This window comes from Meles meles, chromosome 6 (genome assembly GCF_922984935.1).
Source record: "Meles meles chromosome 6, mMelMel3.1 paternal haplotype, whole genome shotgun sequence".
Taxonomy (NCBI): Eukaryota; Metazoa; Chordata; class Mammalia; order Carnivora; family Mustelidae; genus Meles; species Meles meles.
The window spans coordinates 110,755,668-110,770,632 of record NC_060071.1 but is presented as its reverse complement, the minus strand read 5'-3'; the positions used below and the strand labels follow the sequence as shown (position 1 = coordinate 110,770,632).

The window sequence follows — 14,965 nt, the reverse complement described above, 5'->3', positions numbered from 1 at the left end:
AAATATCTGAGCTAGCGAGAACCCGAGTCCATACTAGAAAATGAAATCAACGGCCAGGACTGTTTCCCTTTGCAGGCACAACCCTGTGAGCTCCTAATGCTATCCCTTAGAGGGAAAATTAGAACAAAGGGCTTACCTCGGGCAGCTTAGACCAATTGAAGGATTTCAGGGCATTTGTGGGCTGAGGAATGTTTTTCTTCTTGAGTGCCAGCCCCAGTGGAGCACCAGGAGGTGGCAGGATCCCTCCTAAGGGAGGTGGCCCTGGGGGAGGGGGAGGGCCGCCTGGAGGAAGGGGAGGGGGCGGAGGTGGAAGCATTACACCTGGCAGGGGTGGAGGTGGTGGGGGCGGAGGGATGGATCCTGGTACAGAGGAAGGAAAGGGCCCCCCTGGGGCTCCAGGTGAGGGTCCGCCTGGGATTGAAGCACAGATGGCTCTCTGAAAAGGTTAAAAAAAAAAAGACAAAAGGTCAGCGGAAGAAGTAAATATATCGGATGATTCTGAGAGTCTGAAACTTTGCCTACAATGTATATTATAGAGAAATCCACACTTCTGAGAAGATGGGTTTGCAGGGGCAGTAAATCAAATGGGCGTTAGGCTCTTCAGGGACAACTGAGTCAGTCCTTTGTATCTGGAACCTCAGGGCTAATTTGTAAAGTGCTCATTCACATATGTCTCACTTCTTGGAACATCATGGTCTGGTTTTCACAAAATCAGTTTTCATTTCGAGAAGTCAGCGTGAGTCCCTCTGCTCTGATGAGAGGACCTGTATTAGAAACGTACACCCTCACATCGTCTCTGCTGCCTAACCCACACGATAGCAGAGGCATCGAGTCTTCCAACCCCTTTGATAAATCACCGGGATTTATCCCCCAGGCAGAAGCTGTCTGCCTAAGGTGAGGGGCTCCAGGGTAAGTGAGGCCTCGGCAGCTGCCAAGCCCCGGCCCACCGCCCGCCCGGCCCTCACCGCGCTCACCCTGCTGAGCTCATGGAGCTGTGCTGTGAGATCCGCCACCTGCTGCTTGACTTGCTTATGCTCACTAGTCTCCTTTTCAAGTTTCTCTTTCATTTTATTTAAGGTCTGCATCATCTCTTCCTTCTCTTGGGTCTTGGCATCACACTCACGCTCCTTCTTTTCCAATTTCTGTTGTAATTCATTGTGCTCTACACAAGAAAACAACGGGACATGGAAACAGGGGACTCTTCAAAGTGGAAGCGCTTTCTCTAAACAGAAAATTGGCTGCGGATGATTGTGAGGCTCTTTATTAGGTAAATATTATTCCTCTTCTCCATCAAAGGGAGCAGCTCGCGGGCGCAGTGGTGTCAGTACTTGGAGGGGTCCTTAGACGAACATTATTAGCTACAGAAGAGACACTAAAGTGTGAGCACCTATTTGCGGAGGAGAATGGGGCCGGGTTGGTACTTACTTCAGGATCCTGCCATAAAAATGGCCCTTTAATCACTCTAGGGAAAACGAATATTAAAAGGGCCTCTTTTCACAAATTAGAAATGAGAACCAGAGAAGCCACTGTTTATTAGCTAGGTTGCTGGCTCATGTCCAACGAGCACAGGGCTGAAAGGGAAGATCTTGCTCTGTGAGGACATGCTGATGTCAGACCATGTCTGTCCCAACACGGAGTCCCTTCTCCTGTTCTCCTCTCAGAAGGCTACTTGGACTTGAAGTATTTCAAGCTTCTGACAAATAATTCTTAAAACTTGTGAAAGCAAATGTTATCATCTCAGCATTAAAAACCTGAAGGGCAGAGCGTGAGAAGCACCATAATGTGGGGAGAGAACTATTAGGTGTCCGCTGTAGTTTTACTGACTTCCCAATCCTGCTCTAATGGAACAAGACATCCAATTTAGCCTAATGCTTATTTACATTGCCAATATGCCTGCTGACTCCAGCCCTCACAGGAGTGAGGGGCTTTGGGAAAAAAGACTTATGAAGTTTAGGCTGCAGATTTTTATTTCAAATACTTGGCCCCGATTCCTACTCCTTCTATTTAGTAAACCCACTAGAGAGATAATCCACTGGGGCAGAATTGGTCTCTATTTCTGAATCTGGTAACACATTTAAATTCTTGCTTTCTCTGTCTCTTACTTTCTGAGTCCCCCCAACTCAGTTCACAGAGAAGAGGTCAAGCCACTAGAAAGCCTTGGAGTCAAGATAACCACCAGTCCGCTCTGCTGCTGTGCGGGGTGCACCCCTGACTTCCTCTGAGATGTGTCTAAAAATGACCTCCCTGCACCCCACTCTCCTCTTTTACCTCCACTTCATTCCTCTTCGACAACTGTAAGACTTGTCTCTGATCACTGGTCAGGAAGCTTTGACAAACCCAGCTGTGCCTCAGAACCACCTGAGAGATTTTAACACTTTGGTAGTCTGTTCTGTGGTTGGGGGCACAAGGCTTAGGAATTGGTTTTCAAATGCCCATCAGATGACTCAGATATAACCAGGTCTGGGAAGCTGCTGCCAAAAGGCTTCTTTCCACAAAGGATACCAATTTATTTCTACCTTCCAGGTCCAAAGAACTTCCCATCTCCTCACAGCCTCCACCCCCCCGATTCATCTTTAATACATCCTTGCTACCTGAAGCTTTCAGAGAAGAATAAATTTTATCTACAGTACCTCCTTTTTTATACTCTCCCTGTGACCTCACTGACCTTGGCCATTATCTCTGGTACCACCTAAGCGGGGAGAATCCCACCACAGTCCCTATTGTTTCACAGTCCCTATTGTTTACTGTGCAACCGTATGAGCCAGGCACTACATTGAAGCTTCTTTATTTGCTTTGTCATTTAATCTTTGTAACAGCTCTGTGCGCTGGGTATAATCTGCATCTCACAGAGGAAGAAGAGTGGAGAAGAGGACGTCACTGCCTACTCACGCACCCAGAGCCCAGCACAGTGCCTGATACATACAGGCATTAGACAAGCATCCACGGAACAAATGAATGACTCCAAAGCTTCTGTCCTACATACTCTCCTCAGCTTGCACCCTTGAATCCCCATGCTCTAGAGGGCACCCCTAGAGTTCCCCCCCGATCATCTTCTCTTTGTTATAATCTCTCTTCACCCCAACCTCTTAGTCAGTGTTTCTCTTCTTTCTATGACAGTTTCTGGAATCTATTAATAAAAAAATGTACGTGGGAACCTTGCTTACGTGAGAGCAATGTTCCTTACGTGAGGAACCTGTAATATAAATGTACTTCATACATGCTATTTCCTGCTAGCAGTGGTGGCTCTGCTTTTCTGCTCAATGGAAAAGGACAAATGTGATGAGGGAAAAGGAAATGCTTTGGCATCTCTTGGACCCTCTTTTCAACACACTAAATATCGGGGTGAGTGCTATTGTGTTGCACTGGCTGTGGCTAACTAACTTGGACCAGGAAAAGGAAGTCAGTTAACCAGCATAGTGAAAGAGCAGAGGCCAGGAATAGGACTGTTGTTACAAAAGGGCCAACTTCAGTTGTTGTATTCTGAAGGAAGTGGGGCAACCCATGTCCCTTCTCTGCGCTGGCACAGCAATAGGCATAAACGACCCTCCTGGCATTTGATGCTGAGTGTTAATACCAAAGACATATTCAAATACCCCCCAAGAGCTGGTCTGTGAAAGTCTCATAATGTATATATCTACGACGGTCAGTGGTTTTCTACATGATTTTTCTTTTTTTAACTGGTACCAAATTAAGGTCACATGGCAAACGGGGCTGCTGAAACCAAGTGGCCTGGGTTTCCCTTTTAAAATTCTGGGTCATCCCTGCTGCTCTTTATTACATTTCTTAAAACCTAGCGTGACTTAACAAACAGTTATGGGGGGGGCAGGGAGGGCTGGAAGGAGCAGTAGTTAAGAAAATTTGAATCAATGAATACCAAACACCAAATGCTACAAGCTCTTCCAAAAAAATTTACATAATTATAATAAAGGGATAAAATACTTGGCAATCAGCATGACAACTAAAATAGCTCGACTCAAGAGAAAACAAGGCAAAAATGCCCCTAAGACATGGAAAAAGGAAAGACTGTTTGATGCACTAAAGTCAGGAAGAAGTATTAACGCAAATTTCTAAAATATACAGAGGGCAGAGCTGCCCAATTAACCAGTAACACGGCCTCTTCTCTTGTCGGGGCCTCATTATTTACCTTTTCTCATCTTTTCTGCTTGTTCTTTCCACTGTTTAACTTCATTTTCATTAACCAACCTGTATAATAGTTAAAGGAGTATTCATTACAAAAAAACATAAAAGGCCCACTGCCAAAATACATGCTCTCTAGGTACAAAAATAGTCCACTGCACAGAAAGCCCTCAATATGCTTGAAGCCCATTTAAACCCGGATGTTACTCAGATATATTACATATATATATATATATATATATATATATATATATATATATATATATACACACACACACTCATATTTGACGTCTAGAACATTTCAGTTCCCCCAGCTGCTATTTTAAAGCAGGGAAAAAATAAATGTCTTACATGGTGACTCTTATCTCACAGACCGCAAAATAAGAAACTTACATTCGTACGACATTCTTAATGTTAAAGTTTTCCAAAGGTGTGGTGTCGGGGTCCTGTCCTTTGTCATTTTGAATAACTATTTGCTGTATAATTCTATCTAGTAGTAGCCAGTACTGAACGGTGTTGCCACTTCTCTTATCTAAAAAAGAAAAGAATGGTGGAAAATACTTCAAGTTGTTTCTAAACTAGGATGAATATTTTTCAATAGTGGTCACCCACCAGAGCCACAGAATCAGAGATGTTTATATCTGCACCAGCACTTCCCAAAGTTTCTGGAATTCTGACATGCAGTGAGCACTTATGTGATTGAGAGGCACTTTCTAGCCTTTTCGAAATGTGTCATGAGGCATATATTTATTTTTAAAATCAAACTAGGTTATAATTCACTTCAGTTTTGGAATGTCACAATACACAGCTCACAATTGGAGCTGTGTGGAGACACTCTGGACTGTCACAAAACCAAGGTATGGAATCCCTGGTGTGCACCCAACCTAATCAGTACTGCTCAGAAGACAGAGCCCTTTGGATGACGTCCAAACACATTCGGAAAACACACGTGTAAGTCACAAACACACTCACAAGGCATTTGGAGGCAGTGGTGCAGGATGGACATGAAGTGAGGGTAAGCTTCACTATGGGTCAGCCTCTTCCTGGTCAGTTCAAACATCTGAGTTGCACTTTTTGTGTCTATGTGAACCTATTCCATATGAAAAAGAAATCTAAGTCAAACAGCCAATATCCTCAATATCTGCAAAGCACGGTAAGCAAATCCAAGGCAATCAGCTAATCCTGCCACATGGGCAGAGGATTATACCCAGTCCTTGTCCACTCAACACACAATAGGGAAATTCCAGGAGCTGATAAATTAAATCAGAATAATCGTGAGCATACCTACCAGTTCAAATCTTTTGGCAAATTCTAGTTCATCTTCATTTCGGAGCATTTCAAAAAAATCTAAATGTCTGAAATCCAATAAAAGAGAAGCTATTAAAAGTAGAACATCCTACAAACACAAGCACATAGGAATTAGGACATTAATAAGAAGGCCTTTCCTGAATACTCAGAGATTTCTCTAAAAGAAATAAGACAACAAAATTTGGATGCCTTTATTTAACTGTTCTAAGGAAAAAGACATACTCTGACTGAAATGAGATCACAATAAGAGACAAACCTAAAAACCTAGGATGGCTGGTATATAGTAGACAATAAATACTTATCAAATCCAAAAATAATCAAGTCTAGATTCCGCTCACAGACTCCCTTATGGAAAAATATGTCTGGGGGTGCCTGGGTGGCTCAGTGGGGAGACTGCTTCCCCTCTCTCTCTGCCTGCCTACTTGTGATCTCTCTCTCTCTTTCTGCCAAGTAAATAAATAAAATATTAAAAAAAGAAAGAAAGAAAGAAAGAAAAATAAGTCCATATATCTACACTTGCCTGACTGATGAATTAAGACCACCAAAGAAATACTCATGCCATTCACTTATTCCTTCAAGTATTTACTGAACCCCTACTATGTATTTTAGACACTGAGGATAAGTTCTATGAAGACAAGTACATCAGGGTAAAGGGAAAAGAGAATGATGGGAGGTGATGTGAGTTGTGTACACACACTGCTGGAAAACCTCTCTCTGAAGGGAAGAAGGGAATAAGCAATTTAGACATCCGTGGTAAGATCTTTTAATGCTGAGAAAATAGCAAGTGCAAAGGCCCTGAGGCAAAAGTATTTTGACACGATCATAGACTACCAAGGAGAAGAGCATGTTCAGAGTGCATGAATGAGGAAGAAGTGCAGTAGAAGGAAAGGCCTGAGAGCTAGCTAGTGGGATAGCTTAGAAAAAGTGAAATGATTACAAACAAGAGCAAATGAACAAGAGAGTGAAAAATCACATTCACAGAATGCCTCTCATGGTGCCAAGAGATTCCATGTCTTATAGCCAATCTTCATAACAGCCCACCAAAGATAGTGGTCATCACTATCATCATTATTATCACTATTTCTTGGTGGGGGGGAACCAAGCAGTAAGATTCAGAAAAATTGACTATCTTGACCAGAATACATAGCAAGTTAGGAGGTAGGACGAGGACGTGGATTCAGTCTGATGCCACGTCCCGCATTAAGTTCTCTATACAATGTGTTACTTCTTTCACTGACAAAGTCTTAACACAAAAGCACCATTCATTGAACTAATATTCGGGAGCCAACTCCTTATGTTACAGAAAGGCCACATGCAAGTCACAGGCACTATGTACAAGGAAAAAAGCATGAGCTATCTTAGATGATTCCAATCTGACTTACCTATCTAATGTTGAATTTTCATGTTCCCTTAATTTATCTATTACAGGTTGAATTCCTAACATCAGAAATTCATAGCGAAGATGAAGTCTAAAGTCCAAACTTTCCTGAAAGTGAAAGGGTGATAAAACACATATTTATGCTTTTTGGACTCACAGAAACCTTTTCAAGATTATTCTTTAATAATCCATGTTTTCAAGAGTAGCATGGAAGGTTCTTACCACTCCTGCACCTTGGCTCAGCACTGCATTGATGAAGGACATGATGGCAGTCTTGAGACTCACTTCATCTCGATACCGCCCTGTGCTTTTATCCAAGTCGTTAATTAATGTCTACCAAGGATACAAACATAAAAACAAAGGATGGAATCATAATAAACTAATATTAATCATAATCATAATAAACTAATCTTACACTCATTTTCTTGATTTTTATACTCAGAAGTAAATGTTTTAAATCTTGCGTTTACTCAGAATCACATGGATCCATAGAAAAGCCACCTTTTATTTTTCTTAAAATATGTTCAAAACACTCTACTTTCAAAATTCTTACATCACCTATGTCCATTTATACATGCATACAAAGTACAAAAGACTTGGCTTGCTTTTTATATTTGAGTATAAATACGGTGACATAATCTCACTGTTTATATTGATAACTAAATCAGGAATGGTAACCTGTAAAATTTCAGGGAACACTGCAATTCACTGGATTCAAAAGTTGTGTTATAGGAAGCAGGGCCACATTTTCAAATTCAGTAAATCTAAAATCCCAGGTTGATCAACTACTGAAAGCATATTCTACTCTAGTACTAAAACCCAAGAGGAAGGAAACACTTGAGTCACCACCACAGAGGGGAATCTTAAATGATGATCCCCCTTCAGGGCCAGGAAAGCACCTGTCAGACGGGGTGGATGACAAAGTGAAGAGCGAGCATGCCCACCTGAAAGCGGGTTCTTTCGCTGGCATACTTCTGGTAGTGCAGCATGGCCTGCAGAACCTTCTTGTGGCCCCCAGGAACCAGGCACACGGCGCCCAAGATTTCCAGCACGGCCACCTTCGTTTTAATGTTCTCTGTGCTCAGACTCTGAGCAATCACATTAATACTCTCAGAGTGGGCCAGGACATGAGCCCGACCTTGAGAGTTGTTCATTAGCGCCTTTATACATCCAATGAGAGAGGTATGTATTCGAGACTCCGAGGTCTCGTAGTCCATGGTCTTTAGAAAGTTGAGAATACATGACAGGCCATCCAAGTCGATAAATCTGGTTACAAATCTGGCAGAAGAAGAAGGTTAAAATGGATATCACTCGGGTCTCTTTATGATTTTCTAATAGCTCTTACTGGAAAACTTTTGCCTGGACAGGAGAAAGGAAGATGTAGTTCCTGAAGTATCAAAGACCTCATGAATGATGTCTTCTGAATTCCTGACCCTTTCCTCAGCACAAACCCAACGGTCAGCTCTACCAGATATGTGAAATAATCTGTTTGAGATAAACAGATCTCAACCGATATAAGAAACAAAACCAATGAATGGATCATAGAGCCACAGTAAATCAAGAACAAGAAGACACTCAGAATATGTGGTCTTAAAGTCCTGTGTTAAGGGGTGCTTGGGTGGCTCAGTAGGTCAAAGCCTCTGCCTTCGGCTTAGGTCATGATCCCAGGGTCCTGGGAATGAGCCCCCATTGGGCTCTCCGCTCAGCGGGGAGCCTGCTTTCTCCTCTCTCTCTGCCTACTTGTGATCGCTGTCTGTCAAGTAAATAAATAAAATCTTAAAAAAAAAAAAAGGTCCTGTGTTATTATAGCTTCCTAAACACCTTTATGTTAACCACTGACCCATATCAATGAAAGTCAAAGAACATCCTTAAGCTCCAGGATATTTGCTTGTCAAATGATGATTTATATTACTAACATTCTGTAGCAAAACCCTTCTTTTGTAGGACATGCTACGGGAATGCCTATATATAAAACAAATAAAGGGCAACTGGCTGGCTCAGTCCATACAGCGTATGACTCTTGATTTTAGTGTCATGAGTTCAAGCCCCATGATGAGCCTGGAGCCTATTTTAAAAACTAAATAAATAAACTGCTAAAATAAAACAAAAGTGGGCCTTTATTACTGCACATTAATTGATATCCATGGTATTTATTTATATTTATTTATAAGCTGATCAATAAGAAAAAATCACGATGCACATATACACGTGAGACTCTGAAAATTTCAGAAATAACATAACTTATTTATATGACTTACTCCAGAAATTTCCAAACTTACTTAGTTTTGGATACCTATTAACATCTGAGAATGCAAACACACACACAAATAGGAAAATACTGATGTAGTTAGGATTGGTACAAAACCTTTGTCATATGACTGCATAGGATTTTTGATAAATCAATATATTTTTCTTAGTTAGCATTTTATAGTCAAATAAAGAAAAGGAAATCTTTATTTTCCAGCCATCTCATGCAGTCACACAACGCAGATATAGCCCAATTGGTTAAATCAAGTGGCTTCATTCACAGCTCCTATGTTAATGAAATGTTACCTATAAGCAACCCAACTTAAACTTAAGTTAAACTTAACCCAACTTAAAGACTAATGGAAAATGAAGGTGTGAGAGATACACAAGTGGAGGCTGACTGCCCATATTTTTAAGTCACAGTTTCATTGAGATATAACTCACATGCCATAAAATTCATACTTTCAAATGTATAATTCAATGATATTCACAGAGCTGTGCAACCACTGACATCATCTGATTTCAGAACACTCTTGTCATCCCCGAAGGACCACTTCCCCCTCTCCCCAACTCTAAGAAACCACTAATCTTTCTCTCGAATGGTTTGGTCTTTCTCTCTGTATGGATTGGTGTTTTCTGGACATTTCATTGAAATGGAATCATGCAATATGCTGCCCTTTTTCACTGGCTTCTTTCACTCTGCATAAATAACTTCAAGGCTCCCCCATGTTGTAGCAAGTATCAATAGTCTATTCCTTTCCAGAGCTGAATAATAATTCACTGTATGGGTATATCACCTTCTATTTATCCATTCATCAGCTAATAGAATTTGGGTTGTTTCTACTTTTTGGTCATTATGAATACTGTAAACATGAACACTCCTGTTCCCTCAGCTATATATCGAGGGGCAGAATTGACAGGTGATAGGGCAACACTATGTTTAACATTCTGAGAAACTGTCCAACCGTTTTCTGAAGTGGCTGTACCATTTTACATTCCCACCAGCAATGTACAAGGGCTGTGATTTCTTCACATCTGCACCAACACCTGCTAGTCTCTTTTTAAATTTATGTCATCTTAACAGTTGTCTGCATATCTTTTAATTGAAGAAAATCAATTTATTGAATGTTCAATGATTAAAATATTTCACCCATGATTCAACTGAAGGTTTTTAAGACTTCCTTGAAAGTTTGGCTATTGCAGAAGAAAGAAAAAAGGAGGGTAGGAAAGAAGGGAGAAAGAAAGGACAGAAGAAGAAAAAAAAAGAGAGAGAGAGGAGAGAAGTAATACATGCTATCCAGGAAAGAATTACCTCATTGGCTTTGTCCTTAGTGCGGTCTTCAAACTTTCTATAGTTTTACTTCTCTCTTCTTCCTCTTCCTTCTCTAAAGCCAGGAGAGATTTTCTCTATGCAAAGAAAACTGAAGTTACCTCTTCAAATTCTATGATTTAATTAGGATACAAGCAAGACAAGTCCACAGATTACATGCTACTATCACTTTTAATACAAATAAACAACTAATAAATCTATTACTAGGATTACTATAAAACCAAAATATAGAGCAAAAGTACTAAGAATTCCAGATTTGTAACCTCCACTGAATGTTCTTTCAAATGTTTAGAAATCTTCGGTAGAGATTAACTTGCCCAACTATAGTTATATAACCATAACTATACTCTGATGAAAACATTACTATTTATATTTGATAGAAAGAAGGTTGGATCTGCAGTTAAATACAGCATTCTGGCAACTCAAGTTAGTGACACTATGACACTATCATACTATGGCAGTTTGTGTAATCCTCAAGCCGAAAAGTAGAATCTTTTACACTTTTTGTTATGCCAAATCATTTAACAGGAACAATCAAATCGGACCCAATACTAAGATGAACAATTCTTTCAGAGTAAATACTTGAGTTCTAAAAATGATTCAACATCCCTTGGAAATGAGGCTGTGGAGTGTGTGCTTCAGGGAGCAGGTGGGAGGCTTACACCCTCCCTAGCTGCGGATCTGTTGAGCAGAGCTTCCCAAACTTTAATGCGCACATGGATCTCATGGGGCTCTTGCTATAACGAGGGCTCCAATTTGGTCTGTCTGCAGGGAAGCTCAAGATGCTGCTCTTCTGACCAGTTCCCACGCAGTGCTGATGCCACAGGTCTATGGGCCGCTCTCTGAAGAGCAAGGCTCTCAGGAAGATCTCAGTTGACATTACAGTCATGGGTGCTAGTAAGGTTTATCTTTGTGACAATGTCTTTTCCATTCCTTGGAGCCCATGATCACCTAGTTGTACTGAAAGTATCCTCCAGTCTTAACGGCCTCAGGGGCCTTCACCCACAGAACCACTGCTCCCTTGCCATCATCCTGTTCTGAACAGGTGCTATTCTAGTCTCAGTCTCCCTTCCTGCTACCACTTCTGAAAGAATGCATGGCTGGGAAACAGACTGGGGTATTGTGAGGCGGCGGGGAAGGGAGGTTTGGCTCTTATCCCTGTGTCTCCATGATCCAGTCTCTCCCTTTCTTTCAGGACTACAGATCATCAGAGGGTGACTTGACTTCATTTTTTCAAGTTAATAGTATCAGTATTAAGTAACTAAATGGGAACTAAAACCCAAGTTTGACTTCACAATTAGGAGGGTTAAAACTCCAAAGAAATATATTAGTATCATTTAAGGCAACCGAAATAAAAATCAGTAAAGTCTTGTTTTCAAACGTGTTACTGTTTCTGCTGACACTGTCTTCTTGCTGGTGATGTGCCTGGACAGCTGTGACCAGGGACGGTAGGGGAGGAAGCTGTGCGCAGAAATGGCCAATAAATTTCTTCACGGCTCTGTAAGACCCATTCCCTGGAAAATTCAGCCCGAATCCAGCCAAGTATGTTTAATCTCCTATGGCACAGCTGAACTCATTTAGATTCTGAAGCAATCACTTTGAATCCGCAGCTCAGAATCAAGCTGTTTATGAACATCACCGCTTGTTCCTAAGCTTAATCACACAAAACTATACCCAAATTGAAGACACACATTTCTTATTATGGTTCACTAATACCAAAGAAAGATGCACGTAATTATTCTTTTAACAATGTTGGAGAGGATGGAACATCTGCATAAAGACAGATTACAGTAAGTCTTTTGCTAGGAGAGCTGGGAGATTTATGAAAAGTCAAGAAAATTGAATTAGAATTTCCTTTCCCAGTGTAAGGACCATTACCTTCCTTTTAAAACAGAGGCAACACACTCTTTTCTGTATGTGATACAATTAGATTTGAATAAAAAATTGTGTTTGTTATACTAAGAAAACTGAGGGTATGCAGATGAACATGATATTCTAACATGACTTTTCAAAATAAAACCCATTATTTGAAGTCTAAAGTTTTCAAGCTTCACCTTTAGGAAGAAGGCTTGATTTGCAGCTTTTCACAGATAAAGGAGACATCCCTACTTTCTAAAGCCCCTTTGCCAAGGGCAAAGCGCCTCCTGGTAGAGGATCTGATGAAAGCTACTAAGGTGTGCACTGGAACATCCAGTTCTGAGAGATACAAAGTAGGCACAGAAATCATTCCTGTCTGGGCATCTGGTACTAAACTCCTGTTGGAAACATTTCACTGGTGTGCAATCAACAAGCCATTCTGTTCCAGGTGCTGAACTTCACCTCTCATCTTTCCTCCCTGGGAGGGCACGGAGAAGCCCATTCAAAGGAAGCCCATGTCCTTCTCGAACTTGTTGGGCTGTGCTTTTATGATACTGTTTTTCACTCTTTAAAAGCCAACAGATCACTCTGGGGTCCTCTAAAGAACAAAGCATTCTTGTTAAGAAGCTTACGCAAAGTCACTGAACTTGTTCCGCAGACCGGTTGAGTGCTGCAGTTCTGGACCCCGGCTGTTCATCGGACTCTGGAGGTATTAAAGAAAACAGATGCCTGCCCCACCTCGGAAAAGTCAGGAGGTGGGGGTGGGATTACCAGGCCTCTTATACTTGCCAAAGGGTTTTAAAAAACTGAGGTGTGAGAGGCAAATTAGAATGGAATCTTTGAGCTCAGTCTGATAGGTTTACATTCCTGCTCTCCTGTTCCTAATTAGATGACCTTGGGCAAGGTAACCTTTCTCCAAGTCCTAGACTCCTTATCTATAAACAGCACTTCCAGCACCGGGTGCTTATAAGGATTTAAAACAACCGTGCTGTCCCATGCTGCACGCTCCAGAGAGGTAGGGATGCTGAAGACAAAGGACGGTAACAGCGTGGATCAATCCCCTTCAACAAATCCCTAAGCTAGAGAGCTCAAATTGAGCTGCCAGGCTGTGAAAGGATTTGGAGGAACTGTAGGTTTTTCCAGTCCCCGGGGACAATGTCTCAGGCTCTCTGCTGTGTATTGTTGGGAAATCTCCGATATGGTTAGCAGAGAGACCAGCCAGAGCCACAGTAGGCGGCGGTAGCAACAAATATGGTGAGAAAATCAGAAAATTCAGCATAGGGTTTTTGGTCTCACCAGACCGCCTCGTTCGTTACATACACTGGAGTTCTGTAGGCTCACTAACTCAGGAGTTGTTACTGCCTTTTACCTTTAACCCTAGAAAGATGCCACCTCTGTCCTTCAAGAAGCATTAGAAAGCTTTGTTAGGTGTTAAGCACGTAAAGAATAGCAAAGTGACTGACAATTTAATTGCCTTGAGATACTCTTGGAAAGGATTTTGGAATAGGAAGCAAATATAATTAAAATGTAGATGACTCATGAATGCAGCACAGGGCTGTCCAAGGAGCTGGCCGAAGGAGAAAGAAGGCTCTTAGAGAAGTGCCTCATACTGGCACATCACAGACCTAGTGCAGGAAAGGAGCCAGGGTGACTCCAAACAAGGCATGGGACAAATTAACCTAATTGCCCCCAAAGTGTGAAGAAAAGAAAATGCTATAGTATTTAGCACTTCTCCATTTATAGAAGTGAATTCATTAACAAAGAAGCAACTTCCCTTGTTACATCAAACAATGCTGACTTAATTAGAAAGCAAGACTTTCTGCCCCACAGCTCTTTTTTTGCCTACCAGCCAGGAACAAGAATTTAGAACTTAACCTTCAAATGCAGGAAATGTAAGTGGCTCTAAGTTATTATTGCTCAGGCTGTGCACAGAAAAATCCCTGATGGTCGCCACAAGCCCCACACTTTGCTAACGTATTCATACAAATGCTGAGATCACTCTTTTCTCATCTTTGCCATAATGTAGGATGGCTTGGACAAGGAGGCGTTGGGTGTTATTTTCTGCAGTGCTTTTAGACTAGAAATCCTCGGGGCAAAAGCTTATGCAGTTTCTTCTATAATTTATACAGCCCTGTCCACATTTACTAGGCTGTTTATTATTCATTGTGCAATAGCAAAAGAAGCATCTTCAAAGAAAAAGCTAGAAAAGAGGAAGCTACTAAAAGTCAATGTCTCTGAAAGTTTAATAAAAGTGTGAGTGATTCACATATTCTAATCAGTTTTTAACTTTTGCAGCAGCAGCAAAATATTAAACAATTTTTTTTTTTTTAAAATGTTTGCCTAAGTATGAGGCAGCTAATTGTCCAAAAGAACCCTGGGAAAGGAAGAAGAGGAAGAGGTAGAGAAAAGTATTTATTATGGAAGCTATCATCTTGCATGGATATTATTAACTCAAAGTTGAATTGAACAGAGTGATCTTAAAATCCTGAGTGTACCCACACAGGTGAACACTGCTGCGCCATGGGCAATCACTGATTTCTATCGACAAGAATAGGATTTGAGTCAGTAAGGCTCAAAGGTTGAGGACTTGTTTTCTGCTGCATATTTTAGCTGGGATCAATACGTGCCCTGAAGGGTGCTCAGAATGCTGACATTACACAGCTATCCATGTGATCAGAGGCATATTTTAGGCACTGAAAATGCATCTT

At 41.3% G+C, this 14,965-nt stretch overlaps 1 protein-coding gene across 3 annotated transcripts in view; it reads right to left on the bottom strand.

Annotated features, from left to right (window-relative positions):
• The window catches only part of DAAM1 (dishevelled associated activator of morphogenesis 1), a 166,003-nt gene that overhangs the window by 39,449 nt on the left and 111,589 nt on the right, over nucleotides 1-14,965 (bottom strand). For all 3 annotated transcript variants that reach the window (XM_046009225.1, XM_046009224.1, XM_046009226.1), the window contains exons 5-14: nucleotides 10,383-10,477; nucleotides 7,768-8,101; nucleotides 7,046-7,156; nucleotides 6,828-6,931; nucleotides 5,426-5,492; nucleotides 5,110-5,227; nucleotides 4,531-4,669; nucleotides 4,145-4,203; nucleotides 975-1,162; nucleotides 137-436 (exon numbers count right to left, since the gene is read on the bottom strand). In XM_046009225.1, the coding sequence (XP_045865181.1) occupies nucleotides 137-436; nucleotides 975-1,162; nucleotides 4,145-4,203; nucleotides 4,531-4,669; nucleotides 5,110-5,227; nucleotides 5,426-5,492; nucleotides 6,828-6,931; nucleotides 7,046-7,156; nucleotides 7,768-8,101; nucleotides 10,383-10,477 (1,515 nt within the window). The remainder of the gene's footprint in view (nucleotides 1-136; nucleotides 437-974; nucleotides 1,163-4,144; nucleotides 4,204-4,530; nucleotides 4,670-5,109; nucleotides 5,228-5,425; nucleotides 5,493-6,827; nucleotides 6,932-7,045; nucleotides 7,157-7,767; nucleotides 8,102-10,382; nucleotides 10,478-14,965) is intronic.